Genomic DNA, 18970 nt, shown 5'->3' with positions numbered 1-18970 from the left:
CTGTCTAACCTTTCTCATGCAAAAACCTTTTCTTTATAAAATTCTCATAAAAATATATCGCTACTCACGAGACCGGCCCTGTTGGTGTTCTCTTTTTTATGAATATAGTTTCATTGACTATCATTCTTAATAACAAGGATACTAATTATTTTTTAAAATTTAATCTTTTGATCTGTTTTTAAATTTAATAATATATTATTTTAATTTTTTAATTAATTATGTTTTTTATTTTTAAAAATTTATTATTATTTAATTAATTTAAATATTTAATATTAACTATTTAAAAAATTAAAAAAAAAATATTTTTTTTCTAAAAACTGAATAAAACACTTCTTATTAAGGAGCTTCCGCATTGGATCGTTGGCTTCTTTTAGGACAGCCTTTGTATGATAAATAATAGAAAATAAGAGATAGATAATAAAAATATTAAATAATATAAATAATAAATATATTAGATATTTAATTCATTATGTATATAAATAGTTATCTAATATTAAAATTTAGATAAATAATTAAGATGTAGTATGTTTTTAAGTTTATTGAACTAATTTTAAAACCTATTATTCACGTTGTTTACAAAAATCATTCTCTACTTATCAAAATCCTAAAATAATTCACGAATTAACCTGTGCTGGCCGCCGATTAAATACTTATTATTACTTTCTTTCCTACATTACCCCAAAGATTCCAAACAAAGAATATGAAAAAAGGGATCTAATAATGCTTTGTTTGCTTTTTGTGTCAGTCAGCAGGCAGCACTTATTAATTAATATATATATACATAAGAAACAATACAAGGAGCAAATCGAATTGAACTAGTTCTATAGTAGAAGAGAATATAATATGGGTAACTGCGCCTTAAAAGGGATCATCACCGCCACTAGTCATGGCGGAGTCTTAATGGATAACAAGCAGATGGTGAAGGTGGTGACCTCCAATGGAGGCATCATGGAGCTCTGCACCCCAATAACCGTTCATTCCATTACCAACGGGTTCCCCGGTCACGCCATATTCGCAAGCCCCTTCTCATCGGAGCCCCTTCTCCGCAAACAAGAGCTTCATGCCGGCCAACTCTACTACCTCCTCCCTCTCAACCCTTATTATTATTATTCAACTTCAAGAGCGAGCATGATAACCAGACAACTCTCTAACTCCACCTCAACACCTTACCGGATTTTCACTTGCAACGCTAACATGTGGTCGCAAGCAGAAGAGGGATCCTCTCCAAGGCATAATAATAATTACAGCGCCGGAGTGTGGAAGGTGAACTTGGTGATAAGCCCGGAGCAGCTGTCGGAGATTCTGTCACAGGGCTCGCTGACGGAGGCGCTCATTGAGAGCTTGAGGACAGTGGCAAAGTGCGGTAACGGGATCGCTTCGCCGGCGGGTTCAGGCCACTGCTCCAGTCTATTCAGCAGCAGGAACCGCTCTCTGTCTCTCAGAAACCCGGTTTAATTAATGCACTCTTAGGCCTAGGATCACATTCAATTATGTATGCTCACCAAACCAACCATGAACCATCGTTGCTTAAGCTAAGGTAAATCCCCTATTAGTATATTACTAGTCATCTAATTAAGTTACAAATAAAAGATGTAATTGGCGGCTAAAACTCTCTGTTACTCACGGTGTGCCTAGTCTATTCTATCCGTCCATTTTATTATATAAAAATTAAAAATTGAGTTTCTTACTTAATATCAGATTCCCGCTAGGGATGTAATTGAGTATTTTACAATGTGTACTGGACTGTTTATTTGACTTAATATAATATGAGTTAAAAAATTAACATCTAAAATAAAATACTACTAATTTCTTAAACATAATACATCCATACTATCCAAAATAATCATTCAAGTCCCAAAAATAATAAACATCTAATATATTTTACTGAATCGAATGTCTTTAAACTCCATTGTACACATTGTACATGTACTACATTAACTCTCTATACTTCCTCTTAATAATAAAATTAACATGACATATTTTTAAGGGTATTTTTTAATTTATTTTTTTAACTCATTAAATATAATTTATTATCATAAATTAATTATATCAACTAATTAATTAATTAAATATTTAAATATCACATAATTTATTATAATTTATGTGGATCAATAATTTTAATTTATTATATCAATTATTTTAATTTACTAATTTATAATTTATAAGATATATAATAAAATAAATAATTTATTATTTTTAATTAAATATGATAAATACAAATTAATTTAATTTAAAAAATCATTGCTTAAGAGAGTATTTTTATTTATTTTTAATTCATTAAATCACATCAATTATAATAAATTAATTATATTAACTAATTAATTGAATAAACTATTTATTTATTTATTTTTCTGAATTCAATAAATCAAATCAAATCAAATTAATTATACTAATTATTTGTATTAACTAGTTAATTTAATTAATTCTTAAAAGTATTTTTATTTAATTTGTTTTATTTATTTAAATACATTAATTATAATTAATTATTTATTTAATTTTATTAGGATAAATATCAAATTCTATTCCTAAAATAAAAATACAAAATTTTATTCTTTCTATTTAATAAACTATTTTTTTATTTATTTTTCTAAATTTAATAAATCAAATCAAATCAAATTAATTATACTAATTATTTGTATTAATTAGTTAATTTAATTAATTCTTAAAAGTATTTTTATTTAATTTGTTTTATTTAAATACATTAATTATAATTAATTATTTATTTAATTTTATTAGGATAAATATCAAACTCTATTCCTAAAATAAAAATATAAAATTTTATTCTTTCTATTTTTATTTTACTACTATAGAAGGCTATATATACTAAAAGAAAATCCTATTTTTTTACCAATTAAAAGAGAATCCCATTTTTTTACCAATTACACTTTCATTATGTAATTTTTATAACAGTTTTTTTCTTTCTATGAGGCACCGTCACAAAAAGACAACTATTGTAGACACAAACTACCAGACCCTCCAAATTTCGTTAATTGAGTGTTCATCACTCGAAGCTATATATAATATGTTAGCCATAAAGTATTCATGGAGCATGCATGGTGTTATCACGTATGATAAATAAAAAAAGTTCCGTGTTTGAACTTGGTTCATTTACCTGTGTTGTGTCGTGTATGTATTATAGTGTAGAATTACTTTCAATTTGTGTTGCGCAATGGTATTATGTCTAATTTAAACTTTTATTTTAGAATTGGTTATGATTGTATCTCATTATTTTCTCTCGAATATCAAATTGACGTATTTTTATTTATTATCATTGAAACAGATGTGATATAAAATTTATAAAAAAAAAAAAACTCTCATACTCAATTCATTTTATTGTAGTCTATTTCTTCTATTTATTTTTTTTATTTATTTAAGCTTTTTTAATTTTTTATTATGAATTTTATTATTTTAATTTTTATACATTAATTTATTTTAATTCTTTACAAGTCACATGTTAAGTATTTTTACTGTTAAAATTGTAATACCCTAACTATCAAAATGTCACGCTTCCAGCTGCGTCACTCTGATATCTTGGGTATTAAGACGACTCTTAAAATATTTAATACTAAAATATAAGCCTATTTAAAACTTAAACCGTATTTCTTAATACTTACATCCATAATTACATTACAAATTATAATACTCACAAGAATATATATATATATATATATATATATATATATATATATATATATATATATTATTAATTTACAAGCGTTTCATATCAATTTCCTATCCCTTTTACAAAACTTGTAAAATTAAAAACGAGGAAAAAATAAATACTAAAACAATACAAAATATAGGATAAACCGAAAAGTAATAAGCTCTCCCGAACTTCGTTGTCCATGACTTGAAATAGAAAAGACCTGTAGGGGAGTGAGAACATCATCCTCGCTGGTTCTCACTATGGGGTTAGGGAATTATTATAACAGGATACGTGAAAATAAAGTTGTTTCTAAAGTACCATGATTAATAGCCGCTTTATGTATCTTTTCAAAACCAAAGATTTAATATTTAAAATCCGAAATTCTTTTTAAAAGAGGAAGTTGTTAATTCTTCAAAAAAGTCTTAAACCCTTTTAAAAGTTTTTCCTAAATAGTATGAATAACCAGGCTGTTCCAAGCATAGGTTCATTAAGTCTATGCTAAACCAATTTAATTTTTCATACTTTTCTAAACCAAAAACACAAACCACAGGGCCTTCGGCCCATCTCATAATCAACCACGGCTCTAGGCCCAAGCAACTCAATCAACAACCAATTCACTACAATCCAACCAATTTTCAGTCATAAACACAAGTAAGAAGGTTCAAACCACCGCCAGCGCCACTTTCCGTCGCGCAGATACTTCCCGCCGGCGCCAGCTCTGTTCCACACTTCCACCCCGTCAGCCACTATCTTGCCTCTTGCCAGCCACTGTCCCCGCCAGCTCTGCTTTTTTCCAGGCTTCCAGCTTCTAACCCTAGGTATAAAATTTGTTCTGTGTTTTTTAACTTTTTGAACCTTCCAGGCTGCTATTTTAGTGTTTTTTAATTTTTGAATATGTTGTTTTTGAATTTTTGTTGATAGATTTATTGATTTTAGGATTTAAGGTGATTATTTGTTGCTGTTTTTTAATTTTTATGCTCTGTTCATTTGCTTCCATATATTTTCTTTGATAGTATTTTCCCGATTATAAATTCTGGTTTTGAGTCAAAACTTTGCATTTGTTTTGTCTGTAGTTTGATTTGAGATCAAATTAGATCTGATCTGATCCTATTAAGTTCAAACTATTCATGTGAATTTTTTGTGTAGAATTGTTGGTGACCTGTTTGAAGTGTGTATTTCTTGTGATTGGATCTGTTTTGAACTGGATTGTGATTTATGCTACATTAGGTTCTGATAGTTCATCTTGAGTGTAATTTTGGGATCATTTACTTGTTAATTATCGGACTTTTAGTTTGGTAAGGATCTTCTTGTACAAATTTGTTATCTTTCTTTAGGTTCCTTATAGGTTTATTTGTAACAAATTTATATAAATTTCGGATCATTTTGAATGTGTTTGTTGGCGCAACTGTAAGAAGTATACTGAAATTTTGGTTTCAATTTCAGTATCTCAAAGTCTTCTGGTTCTTTGAGTTTTTGTACTATTGTACACAAAACCAAACTCATGATAAATTAGTTGTTTCTTTACAGGTGCAGTTTGTATTAGTTCTATTGAAGAATTTGCTTGTTTTCTTGTTGAATAAGAAATATTTTTTTTCTTTCTGTTTTTCTGCATTTGTATGTCAGAATCTTGCCGCGAGAGAAGTACGAATGGTTCCTTGATCTTCAGCGAAATGGAATTGCGAAGAACTCTGGTTTCACTCTGCGGTTCGACCTTATGTTCCTCTTCCTAGCTGGTCTTACCAATGTTGGGGATGTTATCCCTTTCCCAAGAAGCTATGGCATAGCCAACAACTAACTAACTATGGATACAAGAGAAGTATGATACTATAGGTGTGTGTAGCATATCAGTTTGAATGTAAGTCCTACTGTACGACAACATTCATATTTTAAATGCCATAAGATTATATTAGAACATTCAACCAAGCACTATCTTAATTTCACTTGTTATTATTTAATTCTGAGTTTGTATTTTGATAAGATCACATGGTTTTGGTTAATGACATTTCATGTATAATTTTAAATTTAGAAGATATTTTAAGATTTATATTAGATTATAATTATATTTTAGGATGTTTATTTGTAATTTGTTTATTATTCTATTCTAAAATGATTTTTTCGGTTGAACTACAATTGAACCGGTTGGACCATTAAACCAGTAACTAAAACGGTTTGATGATCAGTTCGGTTCTCAGAATCTTGGTTCAAACACAATCAAGCAGTTACATTAAGTAGAGCAATTAGCAATTAAACATAAATAATTACATAAGCAAACCAATTACAATATACACACCCAAATAATGCCACAGATGCATATGATGAATGCCTGTCCTATGGCTGATGATATCATCTGTCGGTTATATAGCCAACCCGACACGTCCTGGTAGCTAACCATGGACTGAAACACCCATGCAGAGCAAGTGAATTTGAGCTACAACCCCCTTACTACTACCTGCTTAACCCAGAGCCAGTGGAATAACCACTATTACGGCTACTACCCAGGCGGGTGTTTAATAGCTCAACCTGGAGCAAGTGGGACGAACCACAACCCTTGCTACTACCCAGGCGTCACAATTACTGACCTGGAGCAAGCGGCATGAACACCACCCTTGCTAGTACCCAGGTATCTCAAACAATGACCTGGAGCAAGCGGGACGAACCACCATCCTTACTACTACCCAAATATCTCAAACATACATTCATTTATGCCATATATCATTTTCTCCTCAAATCACTTTACCTTGAAACCAAAGCCCTTTCTCTTTATAGCATTCTTTTCCACACCATCTAATTTTCCCAAAGCAACCTCAAAATCATTTCATTCTTAAACCATCTGCTTAACCACTTTAAATTAGGAATTATTAATTAATTACCACCACAAAGTCTCAAGATTTTGAGGGAGAATCTACCAAATTTTAATTTCTTAAATTCATTAAAGATCCTTAAAAATCATTGTTTTCCTAATTTAAATCAAAATCAAATCACAGAAATCAGAAACCCTAAATAATTTTCAAAGCCGAATCACTTAGAACAAAACTAGCCCATTCAAATCGAAATCACCTTCAAGTTCACTTTTAAGACCAATTCTCTGACTTCTTCCAAAACATCACAAATAGAATTACTTAATCAAAATTCAATTTCTTTTAAATCCACTAATACTCCTCCAATTGAAATCCTCAAGTCAAATTCAAAAACATAAACTCTTTTCACATTTAAAATAGCCTTAAGACATAAGTTTCTTCGAAATGACTTGCTCCCAAAAGAGATATAATATTTTTCTCAAGAAAATAGGATTAATTATAATTTTCATTTCAATAATTCATTTCAAAACATGGTTTATCACTTTCTTGAATAATTCAAGTAAAATAGTAAAAATCTTAAAATCATAATTTTCCAAATAACATTTCAATAAAATCTCGGATTTTATAGGAATTTCGGTATCATCTCCCCTAAAACTTGGATTTGCCACCCTTTCCGGGTCCCAACTAAACTATTCCACAACCCTTTCCAATGGTTCAAAACCAAATCAGTTTAAAATCAAGCTAATTCCAAAAATTCATGTCATTTTCGTATCTCAAGGAAATCAATTCAAAATCAAATCATTTTTAACGAACCAAACTCATTTCCCTAAACTTTAAAGAAATAATTTAACAAAACCAAACAATAATCCAATCAAACAATAGTCATATTCATCCCAAAACAGCCCGACAATACATAAGACTTACATAATCACCAGAAATTGTATTTATCACATCCATATCCATTTATAACAATTCTAAAATATAAAATAAGTTTTTTAGAAAAACACCCTGCCTCGACAAGCTGAGATCCGAAAACCAAATGCGTCAAGGAAACCTTCCCTCTTAGGCAGCCGCAACCACAACTTCTTTAATCACGACACGTAAGAACCGAACTCAAACCTAAAGCATTAACGTTGCAAGGACCTTAGAAACATATCACACAATAGCGACTAAAAGAAATCGGAACAGGGAATAGCTTACTGAACCTACGAATATCCGATAAAACAGAATGGCGGCGACTCCGTTGACGACGCGGCAGCTTGATGTCGCATGCACGACTACTGAACTCGGCATGCACGAACCACAATTCGACCCTATGTTACCATCATCTCAGTAACTCTAACAGGTTATGACAGAAAAGCCGATTTCAAAGGTCTTAGAGACGATAACACTTACCAAGACAGAGGATCCAGCGGCAGTCTCCGGTAGCAAAGGCAAGGCATGGCTAAACCCAACTCTTTCTCCTTCCCCGCGACTCAGACGGCGGCACGGGTAGCCACAGCGGCGGTGAGTTTCAGCTGCGATGGGGAACAGCAAAACAGCGCCGTTCTTCCCCTCCTCCAGCTCTTCCCTCTTGAATGTTGCGCGTCCTTCTCTTTCTTGGCAACAATGGCGATGAAGGCGAGCTTGGTGGTGACGGCGGCAACACGCGACGGTGGAGGTCCGCGATGAGGACGACAGCGGCGCTGGCTCCACAGTGAACCGACGCGGTCTCCCTCACTCCTCGTGATTCTGCTTCGACGGCTGCTCCAAGGTGGACCGGCGGCGACGTTGAGCTGGGTGGTGGCGTGGACAACTCCCCCTTCTCTTCCTCTCCTTCCTCGAGCTCCCTTTCCCGTTCCCCTTTTCTTTTCCTTTCTTTCATTCTTTTCTTTTTTGTGTTTCTACGCGTGTGTGTTCGTTTGTTGAGTGTGAGGGTTGTGTGTGAAAGGTGGGGAGTGCCGCTTAGTTTAGGGTTTGGGGGTAGATTAGGAAATTTTAATAAAAAATAAGGTAATAACATAATTTTATAAAATAAATGAAAAAATAGAATAATAATTAAAAACTAAATTAAATATAAAGCATCTATCTTAGAAAAGTACTTTTTAATTCTTAATCTGTAAATTATTTTCAGTTAAATACTAATTTAATAAAAATTAGAGATAATTAAATTAATTCTCTTTTATTATAAAACAAGATTAAAAATTTATATGTTAAAATTAAGGCATATAAAATACTCATTATTTTTTAATTATAAAAATTCTAAATAATAAATAAGAATTTACTCAACTTATATATAAAAATCTCCAAAAATATTATCTTAAATAAATATTATTATGGATCATAAATAATTTATTAATTTCTTTTCAAAATTCGGAGTCCTACAAAAATTATGTTTCTAATGTGCTTAATTTTATTGATTTATTAATCATGTGAAACTAAATTTAAATGTATGTTACCAATCTTAATATCCAATAATACAAAAACTATCAATTTCTTAATTTTATTTTTATTTATTTTACGACGAGTCAATAACGTTGTGAAATGTAAATTGTTAGGATAAAATACCATTTAATAAACGAAAATAATTAGATGACGATAAACAAACTTTATTCCAGCAGAATATTTATCTTCTTTTTCAACTTCAGATTAACATTCCTCAAATGGTAATAACATATTTAATTTTATAACTCAAAAGCATTGGAAAATATCATAGCATTTATTTTTCCATGTGCGTTCGTTTTTTCATATGTGCAAAAATTTTAATTTAGTTCCAAAATACTTCAGTGATATGTATATAATTTTTTTAGTTCTCGAATTGTTCGGTAGCTCGTGTATTGGACGGTTTGGGGAGATCCCCTGGATATTAGAGTGGGTTGCCGCCTGATTCCGGGTTGTGGATATGGAGGAAGGAGCGGCCAACTTCCCAAGTACTTCGTGTGGAGAGAAGGGGTGTCACCTGCAAAAACACTCCGACGCTCAAATCAGTAGCGTGTATAGGTGATGTGAGAGCTTAGTATATGGTGACATATCTTAGGGGAGGGGTAGGTCCCTCCCCTTTTATACCATGTCAGTGAGGAGGGTCCCACGAGGGCAGACCCACTTTCCAGGAACCTTCCTAAGCTCCAGCTGTCCACAATTGGCTTTCAGGAGGTGTCCGGGAAGGGGCCGGGTGAGCAGTGCCTTTGTTGCTCGTATTCCCGGGTCGGGTCGGGTCGGCCAAGAGGCCAGTTGGGCTGGGCCGCAACAGTACCCCCAACGCGCCAGCCATAGCCGCGAGCACCGTGGTTGGTGCGTTTGACTCTAATGTGAGCACTTTATCGTTTCGTCGGTCCATCGTGCTCGGGACACGCCTTCCATGCGCGTGAGCTTCCTTGGTGCAGGGGTGCGTCGTTTGACGCCTTGCTTTTCGCGCTGACCATTAATGCTTATAGTGGGTTATTTCAAAACCCCGCGAGTAAGGACAATTTTACCCTTGCCTTTCGCGCTTCTTGAGTCAGTTTCTTAGTTCCTTATTCAGTTTCGTTTCTCCTTCCCTTGCCATTATCACATTCTTTCTGCACTTGCTTTCTACATTCTCCCATTTCCTGCTGCAATTTCTGGGGTTGATTGCGTTCATTCTTCTTGCCTTTCCAGATCAGCACAAGCACCTTTGGTAAGTTTTGTTTCTCAATCTTAATCTTCGTTGTTTTACCTCACTGTTCATGCCATTTGTTTTCCTGCTTCACTTCCGTATGCATGCTGCTTTTAGCATTAAGTAGGCGCGCTAGGGGGTTACCATTCCATCATGATGCCTTTTAGGATTTACTTTGGCCGGAGATTTGTTCTTTGTTTGATTGTAGTTATAGAGTAAACAAGATGTAGTTTCTGGGCTTTCTCCGACCTCCCGGTAAATTAGACTAACTGTGAGTGGTGCCCCACTGTAGGTATGGCCCAATGTCATATTGGCCGGGTTCCCGCTGCAAGGGCGGCGTACGACCGGTATGCCTGGGTAACTTCTGATGTAAAGGAGACCCCTAACCAAATGGGCGTGGAGGAGCTTACCGAGTTCCGCCAAGACGAGTACTTGTGCGGCGGGACTGACGAAGAATTTAATTACGAGGTTTTTATCCCTGCTCCCCACGAACGGATATACGAACTCAACTTGCACTCCCCCCGGATTTCCAACTGGATATGGTTCTATAAGGAAATGTTTACCCAGTTGGGGGTTTGACTCCCTTTCTCTCCCTTCCAAATGGCGCTACTCAACCGGTGTGACGTGGCGCCATCTCAGTTGCATCCAAACAGCTGGGCTTCTATCCGCTGTTTCGAGATGGTGTGTGAATATTTGGAGTTGCCGGTCTTCGTCGAGGTGTTTCTTTTTCTCTTCACCTTGACGAACCCCTCCAAAGAGGGAAAAGTGAAGAAAGGTTTTATGTCTTTTCGATCTGCCCAAGGCAGGAGGATCTTTGGTCTGTTCGAGGACTCTTATCATGGGTTCAATGACAAATACTTCAAGGTTTGCCCTGTCAGAGGTCGGCATCCCTTCTGGCTGACGTTGGAGGGAGAACGCCATATCCCAATGTATTGGAGCTTCGGGGCGGGAGCTAACACTTTTACTAAAGTAACTTATAAGGGGATGACCCCAGATAATAGGAGAGTTGCCGATGTGTTGCTGGCCGTTTTCGGGAAGAACCATGTCAATTTCCATCTCCTCATGGGCAATCGGGACATGGCTAAGAACTATATATGTGAGTAGTTGCTAAATGGTGTGTGCATTTATTATTATTATTACCTATCCTCCCGATTTGATGATTAACAACGCTTTGTGTTTGTTGCAGTGTCAATGTCTGCCGAAGTGACTGGCCTTAACGCTTTATTCAACACATTTCTGGCTGGCGATAGCAATGAAGAGCCGGCCAATGACAACCAGGAGGTGCCCCCCGAAAATAACGAGAACCAGGCGGTGCCTCCCTCCCATGCTGCCGAGGTGCCGCCTCATAATGCTGCCGAAGCGCATGCCTCTCCTACCCAAGGTGAAGTGGTCGGTGCTAGCGAGGGCTCGACCTCTCAGCCAGAATTTGAGGAGGATGTGATTATTGTGAGCAATCCAAAGAGGAAGAGGTCGTCCTCCAGCCCCGAAGGAGCCCTCACTGTGATGGAGAGGAACTTTGATGCCGGAAACTTTATTAATTCCCAGTTGCTCCCCGGCACGGAGACTTCTTCCATGGTGGGGATCTTCCTTCACAAGCGAGGTGGATGTACCGAAGTCTTCTTCGTGGGGCTGCCATAGCGAGGAAGGCAGAATTCGCTCTGGCAGGGACGCAGTCTGTTAAGAGAAAACTTGAGTCTTCTGTTCAAGCCAATAATAAATTTAAAGTTGAAGTTGAATCACTTTGGGAGCAGCTGTCTAGCGCGGATGAGAAGCTCAAAGTTGCCGAGGAGAAAGCCAAAGTCGCTGAGGAGAAATTGAAGACTTCTGATGCAGCCGTTTCCCGGCTAACCGAGCGAGAGCTGACTTTGGAGGGTCAACTCAATGCTGCTCAGGGTCGGGTGGCTGCATTGGAGAAGGAACGCGACGAGGCCGCCTCGTCCACTAAGGCTTCTCAAACTGAGGCTGCTGAATTTAAGAAGAAGTACAAGGAGACCGTGAAACAGGGAAAAAGCGCCATATTGATGACTGAAGAGGCTCTTAAAGCCCAAGTGAAGCTCGTGGCTCCTAACTTCGACACATCGGCAATTGGGGTCTTTAAGACCATTAGGGATGGTAAAATTGTCGATATGCCGAAGAAGTGATCTTTGTAATCTTGTATAAATTTTGTAATTTTATGGTTTTGTGGACTTTGTCGTTTTACATGCTGGACCTTGTAGCTTTGAATTACTTTGCCAAAACGGTAGCCGCTTGGTCGGCTTATGATTATTGTTTGTTCCTCACTTAGTCGGTAATGCGCTTTCGTTCTATTTTGTTACCGTTTTGTTGGTATTGGCTTGTCGCTTGTGTTTATTTACCGTTGCGTTGGTAACTTGACGAAGCCAAGTCGTGGCTTTATTGTTGCTATGGCCTCTTATTATGGTGTTAATTTGGGTGGTTCCCGGGGTGATCAGTCCTAGGTTACCGTGTCGTCGCTGCATTTATCACTTATCATAAGAAATTCATTAACATGGAATATAAAGGGGAAAAGTGAATTTAATCACAAGTGAACATTAATCGGCAGTTGGTTAGACCTATAGCGATAATAAGTATTTGACAAAAGTAAATTATTTAATCATAAAGCAACTTGGGTCTTACTGAGCCTGGCAGGTCGCCTATTCGGAGCACTTGGTCTAAGAATAAAATCTTCTTAAGTTACCCGCGTTCCACGTTCTCGAGACTTCCTTGCCGTCAAGTCTTTCCAACTTGTAGGCGCCCCTGCCGATTACTTCCTTTACCTTATACGGTCCTTCCCAGTTTGCCGCCAGCTTACCTTCCCCCTGAGTCAATAGCCCGATGTCGTTGCGTCGCAGGACTAGGTCGTTTTGTTCAAATTCTCTCCTGAGCACTTTGGCGTTGTAGCACAAGGCCATTCTTTACTTCAGCGCCGCTTCCGACAAATGAGCCATTTTTCTAGCCTCGTCTATCAGGTCTTTTTACACAGCTTCTTCAACTCCTCCCAAGAGAAGCCGCGGGCTCGGTTCACCGACTTCTACAGGTATCATTACGTCCACTCCGTATGTCAAGCGAAATGGTGTCTCCCCAGTAGATGACTGCTAAGTTGTGCGGTACGACCAGAGGACTGAAGCAAGCTCGTCAGCCCATGTCCCCTTCTTCTTATCAAGTCGCTTTTTGAGGCCTAGCAGGATGATCTTATTCGCGGCCTCGACTTGGTCGTTGGTTTGAGGGTGTTCCACGGATGAGAACTTTTGCTTTATACCCAAATAAGCGAGGAACTCTCCAAACTTCTTATCGATGAACTGCGTCCCGTTATCGGAGATAACGACCTCGGGGATACCGAACCGAGTTACTACTTACCTCCACATAAACTTCCGACAATTAGACGAGGATATGTTGGCTAGTGGCTCGGCCTCTATCCACTTGGTATAATAGTCGATGGCAACTATCAAGTACTTGACTTGCCCTGGACTGACCGGGAAGGGTCCTAGGAGGTCGACTCCCCAGTGTGAAAAAGGTCGGGAAGACGTCAATAGACTTAGTTCGGTTGCTGGCGCCTTGTGAAAATTGGCGTTCTCCTGGAACTTGATGCATTTTCTCACGAATTCTTTAGAATCCTTCATCATTGACGGCCAGTAGTAGCCGGCTCTGATGAGCTTCCTCGCTAAGGCTTTGCCTCCGATGTGGTGACTGCAGCATCCTTCATGGACCTCCTTAAGCACATAGTCCATTTGGTCGGGATGCAGGAATTTCAGCAAGGGTTGGCTAAGTCCCTTCTTAAACAACTGGCCTTGTATGATTGCATACTTGGCCGCCTCCCTTCTCAACGCTCTTGCCGACTTCTTGTCTTCAGGGAGCTTACCGCTTTCCAAGAAGTCGGTGATCGGGTTCATCCAAGAGGGATCTACCTTTGTTAAATGGAGGGTAACTGCTGGTTATTTTATCAAGCCTTAGATGAGAGATCGGTTTCTCGCTCCTGGCTTTGTGCTTGCCAGCTTTGAAACAGGTCTGCTCGCGTGTTTCTCTCTTTCGGGACGTGCTACACCGAGACCTCTTCAAATTGCCTAGTTAACTCTCTGACCTTCTCCAGATATTTTTGCAGTTACGAGTCTCTGGCCTGATATGTTCCATTGATCTGTGAAGTCACGACCTGTGAATTACTACATATTTCCAATCTTGTGGCTCCGACCTCCTTAGCCAGGACTAAGCCGCCCAGAAGGGCCTTGTACTCTGCTTGATTGTTTGATACCGGGAATTTGAACTTGATCGACTGTTGATATACGACTCCCTTTGGGCTTTCCAAGATTATCCCGGCTTCCCCGAATGTTTGGTTGGAAGCTTCGTCCACGTGGAGCTTCCACTGTGTACTTGGCATCTCGATTGGGTCTCTTGTGACTTCCACCAGAAAGTCAGCCATGGCCTGAGCTTTAATCACATGCCTGGGTTCATACCGCAGGTCGTACTAGGACAGCTCAATAGCCCAAGTCATCATTCTTTCCGCTAGGTCGGGTTTCTGGAGTACCTGGCGGATTCCCTGGTCCATCCTCACGATCACTTAATGACCTTGAAAGTACTGTCACAATCTGCGGGAAGAGGTCAGGAGCGCAAGAGCTAGCTTCTCTAATTTGCTGTATCTTAACTCTGCTCCTTGCAGTGTTTTGCTCACAAAATAGATTGATTGTTGGATCTTTCCTTCTTCTCGCAGTAAGACCGCCGCCATCGCTTCATCAGTTATGGCCAAGTACAGGTATAGCGGTTTCCCGTTCTTGGGTTTCCCAAGAACAGGTGGTGTTGCAAGTATCTCCTTGAAATGCTTGAACATTTCTTCACACGCCGGGGTCTATTCAAATGCTATCCCCTTCCTCATCAAGTTGAAGAATGGTAGAGCTTTAGCAGTCGACGCCCCGAGGAAGCGGGACAGTGCGGTGAGCCTTCCTGCCAACCTCTGAATGTCTTTGATGCACCCTGGGCTCTTTATTTGGAGTATTGCTTCACACTTTTCTGGGTTGGCCTCCACCCCTCTTTGGGTTATCATAAACCCCAAGAATTTTCCTGCTTCCATGGCAAAGGAACACTTAAGCAGATTGAGCCTCATGCCATGTTACCGGAGGGAGGCGAATACATTTTCTAGATCACTTATGAGGTCCTCAGGTCGGTGGGTCTTTACTAGGATATCGTCTACGTATACTTCCACCGTTTTGCCTATAAGGTTGCTGAATATCTTGTTCATCAACCTTTGGTATGTGGCCCTGCGTTCTTCAGCTCGAACGGCATTACCTTGTAGCAGTATGTTCCCCCTGGCGTTATGAACGCCATTTTCTCTTCGTCTGGCCGGTGCATCGGTATCTGATTGTAGACAGAATAAGCATCCATGAAGCTCAGATACCGATATCCCGCTGCTGCATCGACGAGCGCATCTATGTTGGGGAGGGGGTAGGAGTCCTTGGGACATGCTTTGTTAAGATCGGAATAATCCACGCACATCCTCCATTTTCCATTGTGCTTCCTAACTAGAACTACATTCGACAGCCAAGTCGAGTAGTCGAGTTCCCGGATAAATCCTGCTTCAAGAAGGCTGGCCGTCTGCCTGGCTACCTCCTCTGCCCTTTCTTGTGACATTTTCCTTCTCCTCACGGCCAGGTGGTGTGACATGAGCTGGGGTCTATCCCTGGCATGTCCGCTGGCGTCCAGGCAAATAGGTCACCGTTAGTCCTGATAATTTCCATTAAAGGTTCTTTCAAGTTGTAGGTGAGGTTTCTGTTCACGAAGGTGAACTTCTCCTCGGAGTCGCCGACCTTGAATTTTCTAAATTTCCTTCCGGCTCGGGTCTAGGCTTGTCGTCGACCCTGGTGTCCAGGTTGGCGAGGAACACCCCCGATGCCTCTTTGGATTTCTTTCTTAAGGAGAGACCGACATTGTTGCACGCGACTGCTGTTTCCAAGTCTCCCTTGATGGATCCCATGGATCCATCATCAGTGATGAACTTCATTATCAACATCTTTGTAATGATCACTGCCCCGAGATCGTTGCTAGTCTTTCTTCCTAGGATGATGTTGTAGGCCGTGGAGTCTCGCAGAACTACGAACTCTGCCATTACCGACCTTTTTCCCTGTCCCAGTCCTATGGATACTGGTAGGGAGATTATCCTATCGGGCTTGATAAAGTGGTCGCCCAACCCGACTACACCGTGCTGGTGAGTCCTTAAATCGGCATCCCGAAGACCCAAAGTGTTGAACACGTTGCGAAACATGATATTTGAGTCGGCACCGATGTCTACACCGGTTCCCACTCTGGCCGTGATGACCATCTGAGGGTTTTCCGCGACCTCATCAAACCATTGGTCGTCTGGACCGAATGATATGGACGGAGTCCTCTTGGAGTTTAGCGCAGGGCTGGATGACGAGATAGCCAGGATCTTGTCCTCGGGCTCTTGACGTTGCTTCACCGCGCGGCTCTTGTCCTCTCCATCTCGGTCGCGATCTCGTATTCTTGGCTCCCTGATGAGGTGGGAGAATTCGGCTAGCTTTCCGTCCCGGATCGCTTGTTCCAGCGCGTCCTTTAGGTCAAAACAATCCTGTGTTTTGTGTCCATAGCCCTTGTGATAATCACAATAGAGGTTCTTGTTCCCTCCGGTTCTATCCTTTAGAGGTCGAGGCTTCGACAGAATTCCCTTCTCAGCTATCTGCTGATAAACTTCTACAATGGGGACTGTGAGGGGGGGGGGTATAGTTGGTAAACTTTCCGACTTGGGGAAACGGCTTGAATGTCTTGGCCGGTGCTCCATCTTTGGCGTGCTCCTTTAGCCTTTCCCTGCTACCGTGCTGCCAAGGTTGGTTGTAGGCAGGCTGCCGCTTGTTGGCTGCCACCACTTGACTGACTTCTTCATCGTTAATATATTCCCTAGCCATGCTCTAGATTTTTTGCATCATCCACACCGGCTTGGTGGTGAGATGCTTCCTGAAATCCTCATTCAAAAGTCCATTCGTCAAACATAAACTGGCCACCGAGTCGGTTAGGCCGTCAATTTCCAAGCACTCATCGTTGAACCTATCCAAGTATTTCCTGGTCAGATCGCCGGATCTTTGTGTCACCCCGAGCAGATTGATCGGGTGTTTTGCCTTTGCGATGCGGGTAGTGAACTGGGCCAAGAAAGCGTGGCTGATGTCTGAAAATTTGACTACAGAACCTTGCGGGAGGTTGTTGAACCACCGAATTGCAGGTCCTGCCAGGGTGACCGGGAAGGCGCGGCATCTCACCTCGTCGTCTACCCCTTCCAAGTTCATCCTGACCTCGAAGGCCGTCAGATGCTCTTGTAGGTCTTGGGTCCCATCATACCTCATGTCCGTTGACTTATCAAAGTGCTTTGGTAGCCGGACCTCGAGGATTGAATGATAGAAAGGGGTTGCACCTATGATCACAGGGCGTCGTATTCTCTTCGGCCTTTCTTCATCGTCCTCCCGATTCTGCTCAGCGGCTGGTCTCCTTACAGGTCGGGTGTATATTACGAGGTCACACCGTCTTCTTGGCGCTTCCCGATTCTCCCCTTGGAGACTATCCGATCCAGATCGCGGGCTTGGCATACGCCTAGAACGACTTCTCTGGGGAGTTCTCCCCCGTTTGTCGGGAGATCGTGAATAGTTTGGTTCGGGAGTTTGCCGATGACGTCCGTGATCTGGTAGCTGACGTTCCAAGTTCTGCACCTAATGCTGCAGTTCCTGCATTATCCTGGCGCTATCGTTGCCTGTTCTCCCGAAGGGACGTCGCTCTTGGGAGCGTGAGGATGGCTCGGTTTGTGGTAGAGGAAATCTCATGCACTCGCGGGAGGAAGTCACAGAGGCTGCCCCCTGGGTTCGGCTCCTTCGCCAGGCTCTCCAGGGCCCATTAGGAAATTCATCTTGACGGTCCCCACAGACGGCGCCAAATGTTCGGTAGCTCGTGTACCGGACGATTCGGGGAGATCCCCTGGATGTTAGAGTGGGTTCCCGCCTGATTCCGGGTTGTGGAGATGGAGGAAGGAGCGGCCGACTTCCCGAGTACTTCGTGTGGAGAGCGGGTGTCACCTGCAAAAATACTCCGACGCTCAAGTCAGTAGCGTGTATAGGTGATGTGAGAGCTTAGTATATGGTGACGTACTGGTGCACGAATTGTGAATCACACTTTTCACAACTCGTACCACTAACCAGCAAGTGCACTGGGTCGTCCAAGTAATACCTTACGTGAGTAAGGGTCGAATCCCACGGAGATTGTTGGTTTGAAGCAATCTATGGTTATCTTGTAAATCTTAGTCAGGAAGTCAACTATGTTTATCAATTGAATTGTGAGTAACCAGTAGAGCATAAATTAAAAGTTACTTGTTGTGCAGTAATGGAGAATATGTTGGAGTTTTGGAGATGCTTTGTCTTCTGAATCTCTGCTTTCCTCTGTCTTCTGATTCACGCACGCACGTCCTCCTATGGCAAGCTGTGTGTTGGTGGATCACCGTTGTCAATGGCTACCTTCCATCCTTCCAGTGAAAACTACGCTCACGCGCTCTGTCACAGCACGGCTAATCACCGGTTGGTTCTCGATCCGGTTGGAATAGGATTTACTATCCTTTTGCGTCTGTCACTAACGCCCAGCCTTCAGGAGTTTGAAGCTCGTCACAGTCATTCAATCCTTGAATCCTACTCGGAATACCACAGAAAAGGTTTAGACTTTCCGGATTCTCATGAATGCCGCCATCAATTCTAGCTTATACCACGGAGATTCTGATTAAGGAACCTAAGAGATACTCATTCAATCGGATATAGAACGGAGGTGGTTGTCAGGCACACGTTCGTGGTTTGAGGAAGGTGATGAATGTCACAGATCATCACCTTCATCACAGTTAAGCGCGAATGAACATCTTAGATAGGAACAAGCGTGTTTGAATGGAAAACA

At 40.3% G+C, this 18970-nt stretch overlaps 3 protein-coding genes and 1 long non-coding RNA gene across 4 annotated transcripts; 1 reads left to right on the top strand and 3 right to left on the bottom strand.

Annotated features, from left to right (window-relative positions):
- The first annotated feature begins 824 nt into the window (after positions 1 to 824).
- LOC107646633 (uncharacterized) lies at positions 825 to 1738 on the top strand. The gene has a single exon (XM_016350808.3). The coding sequence runs from the start codon at positions 844 to 846 to the stop codon at positions 1453 to 1455; it is 612 nt and encodes a 203-aa protein (XP_016206294.2). The 5' UTR covers positions 825 to 843; the 3' UTR covers positions 1456 to 1738.
- A 5569-nt stretch (positions 1739 to 7307) lies between these two features.
- On the bottom strand, positions 7308 to 8497 carry LOC107648069 (uncharacterized). Its single transcript, XR_002348474.2, has 2 exons — positions 7840 to 8497; positions 7308 to 7757 (listed from the first exon to the last, which is right to left on the bottom strand). It is a non-coding gene; the product is annotated as an uncharacterized LOC107648069 (long non-coding RNA).
- Positions 8498 to 13149: 4652 nt separating this feature from the next.
- Positions 13150 to 13782, bottom strand: LOC148554849 (uncharacterized). Its single transcript, XM_088490520.1, has 2 exons — positions 13654 to 13782; positions 13150 to 13353 (listed from the first exon to the last, which is right to left on the bottom strand). The coding sequence occupies exons 1-2, from the start codon at positions 13780 to 13782 to the stop codon at positions 13150 to 13152; spliced, it is 333 nt and encodes a 110-aa protein (XP_088346646.1).
- A 3180-nt stretch (positions 13783 to 16962) lies between these two features.
- Positions 16963 to 17631, bottom strand: LOC148554848 (uncharacterized). The gene has a single exon (XM_088490519.1). The coding sequence runs from the start codon at positions 17629 to 17631 to the stop codon at positions 16963 to 16965; it is 669 nt and encodes a 222-aa protein (XP_088346645.1).
- Positions 17632 to 18970: the final 1339 nt, after the last annotated feature.

Source organism: Arachis ipaensis, chromosome B6 (assembly GCF_059453495.1).
Source record: "Arachis ipaensis isolate K30076 ecotype BB chromosome B6, ASM5945349v1, whole genome shotgun sequence".
Taxonomy (NCBI): Eukaryota; Viridiplantae; Streptophyta; class Magnoliopsida; order Fabales; family Fabaceae; genus Arachis; species Arachis ipaensis.
The sequence above is the reverse complement of the archived record's forward strand: the minus strand, read 5'-3'. Positions and strand labels throughout refer to the sequence as shown.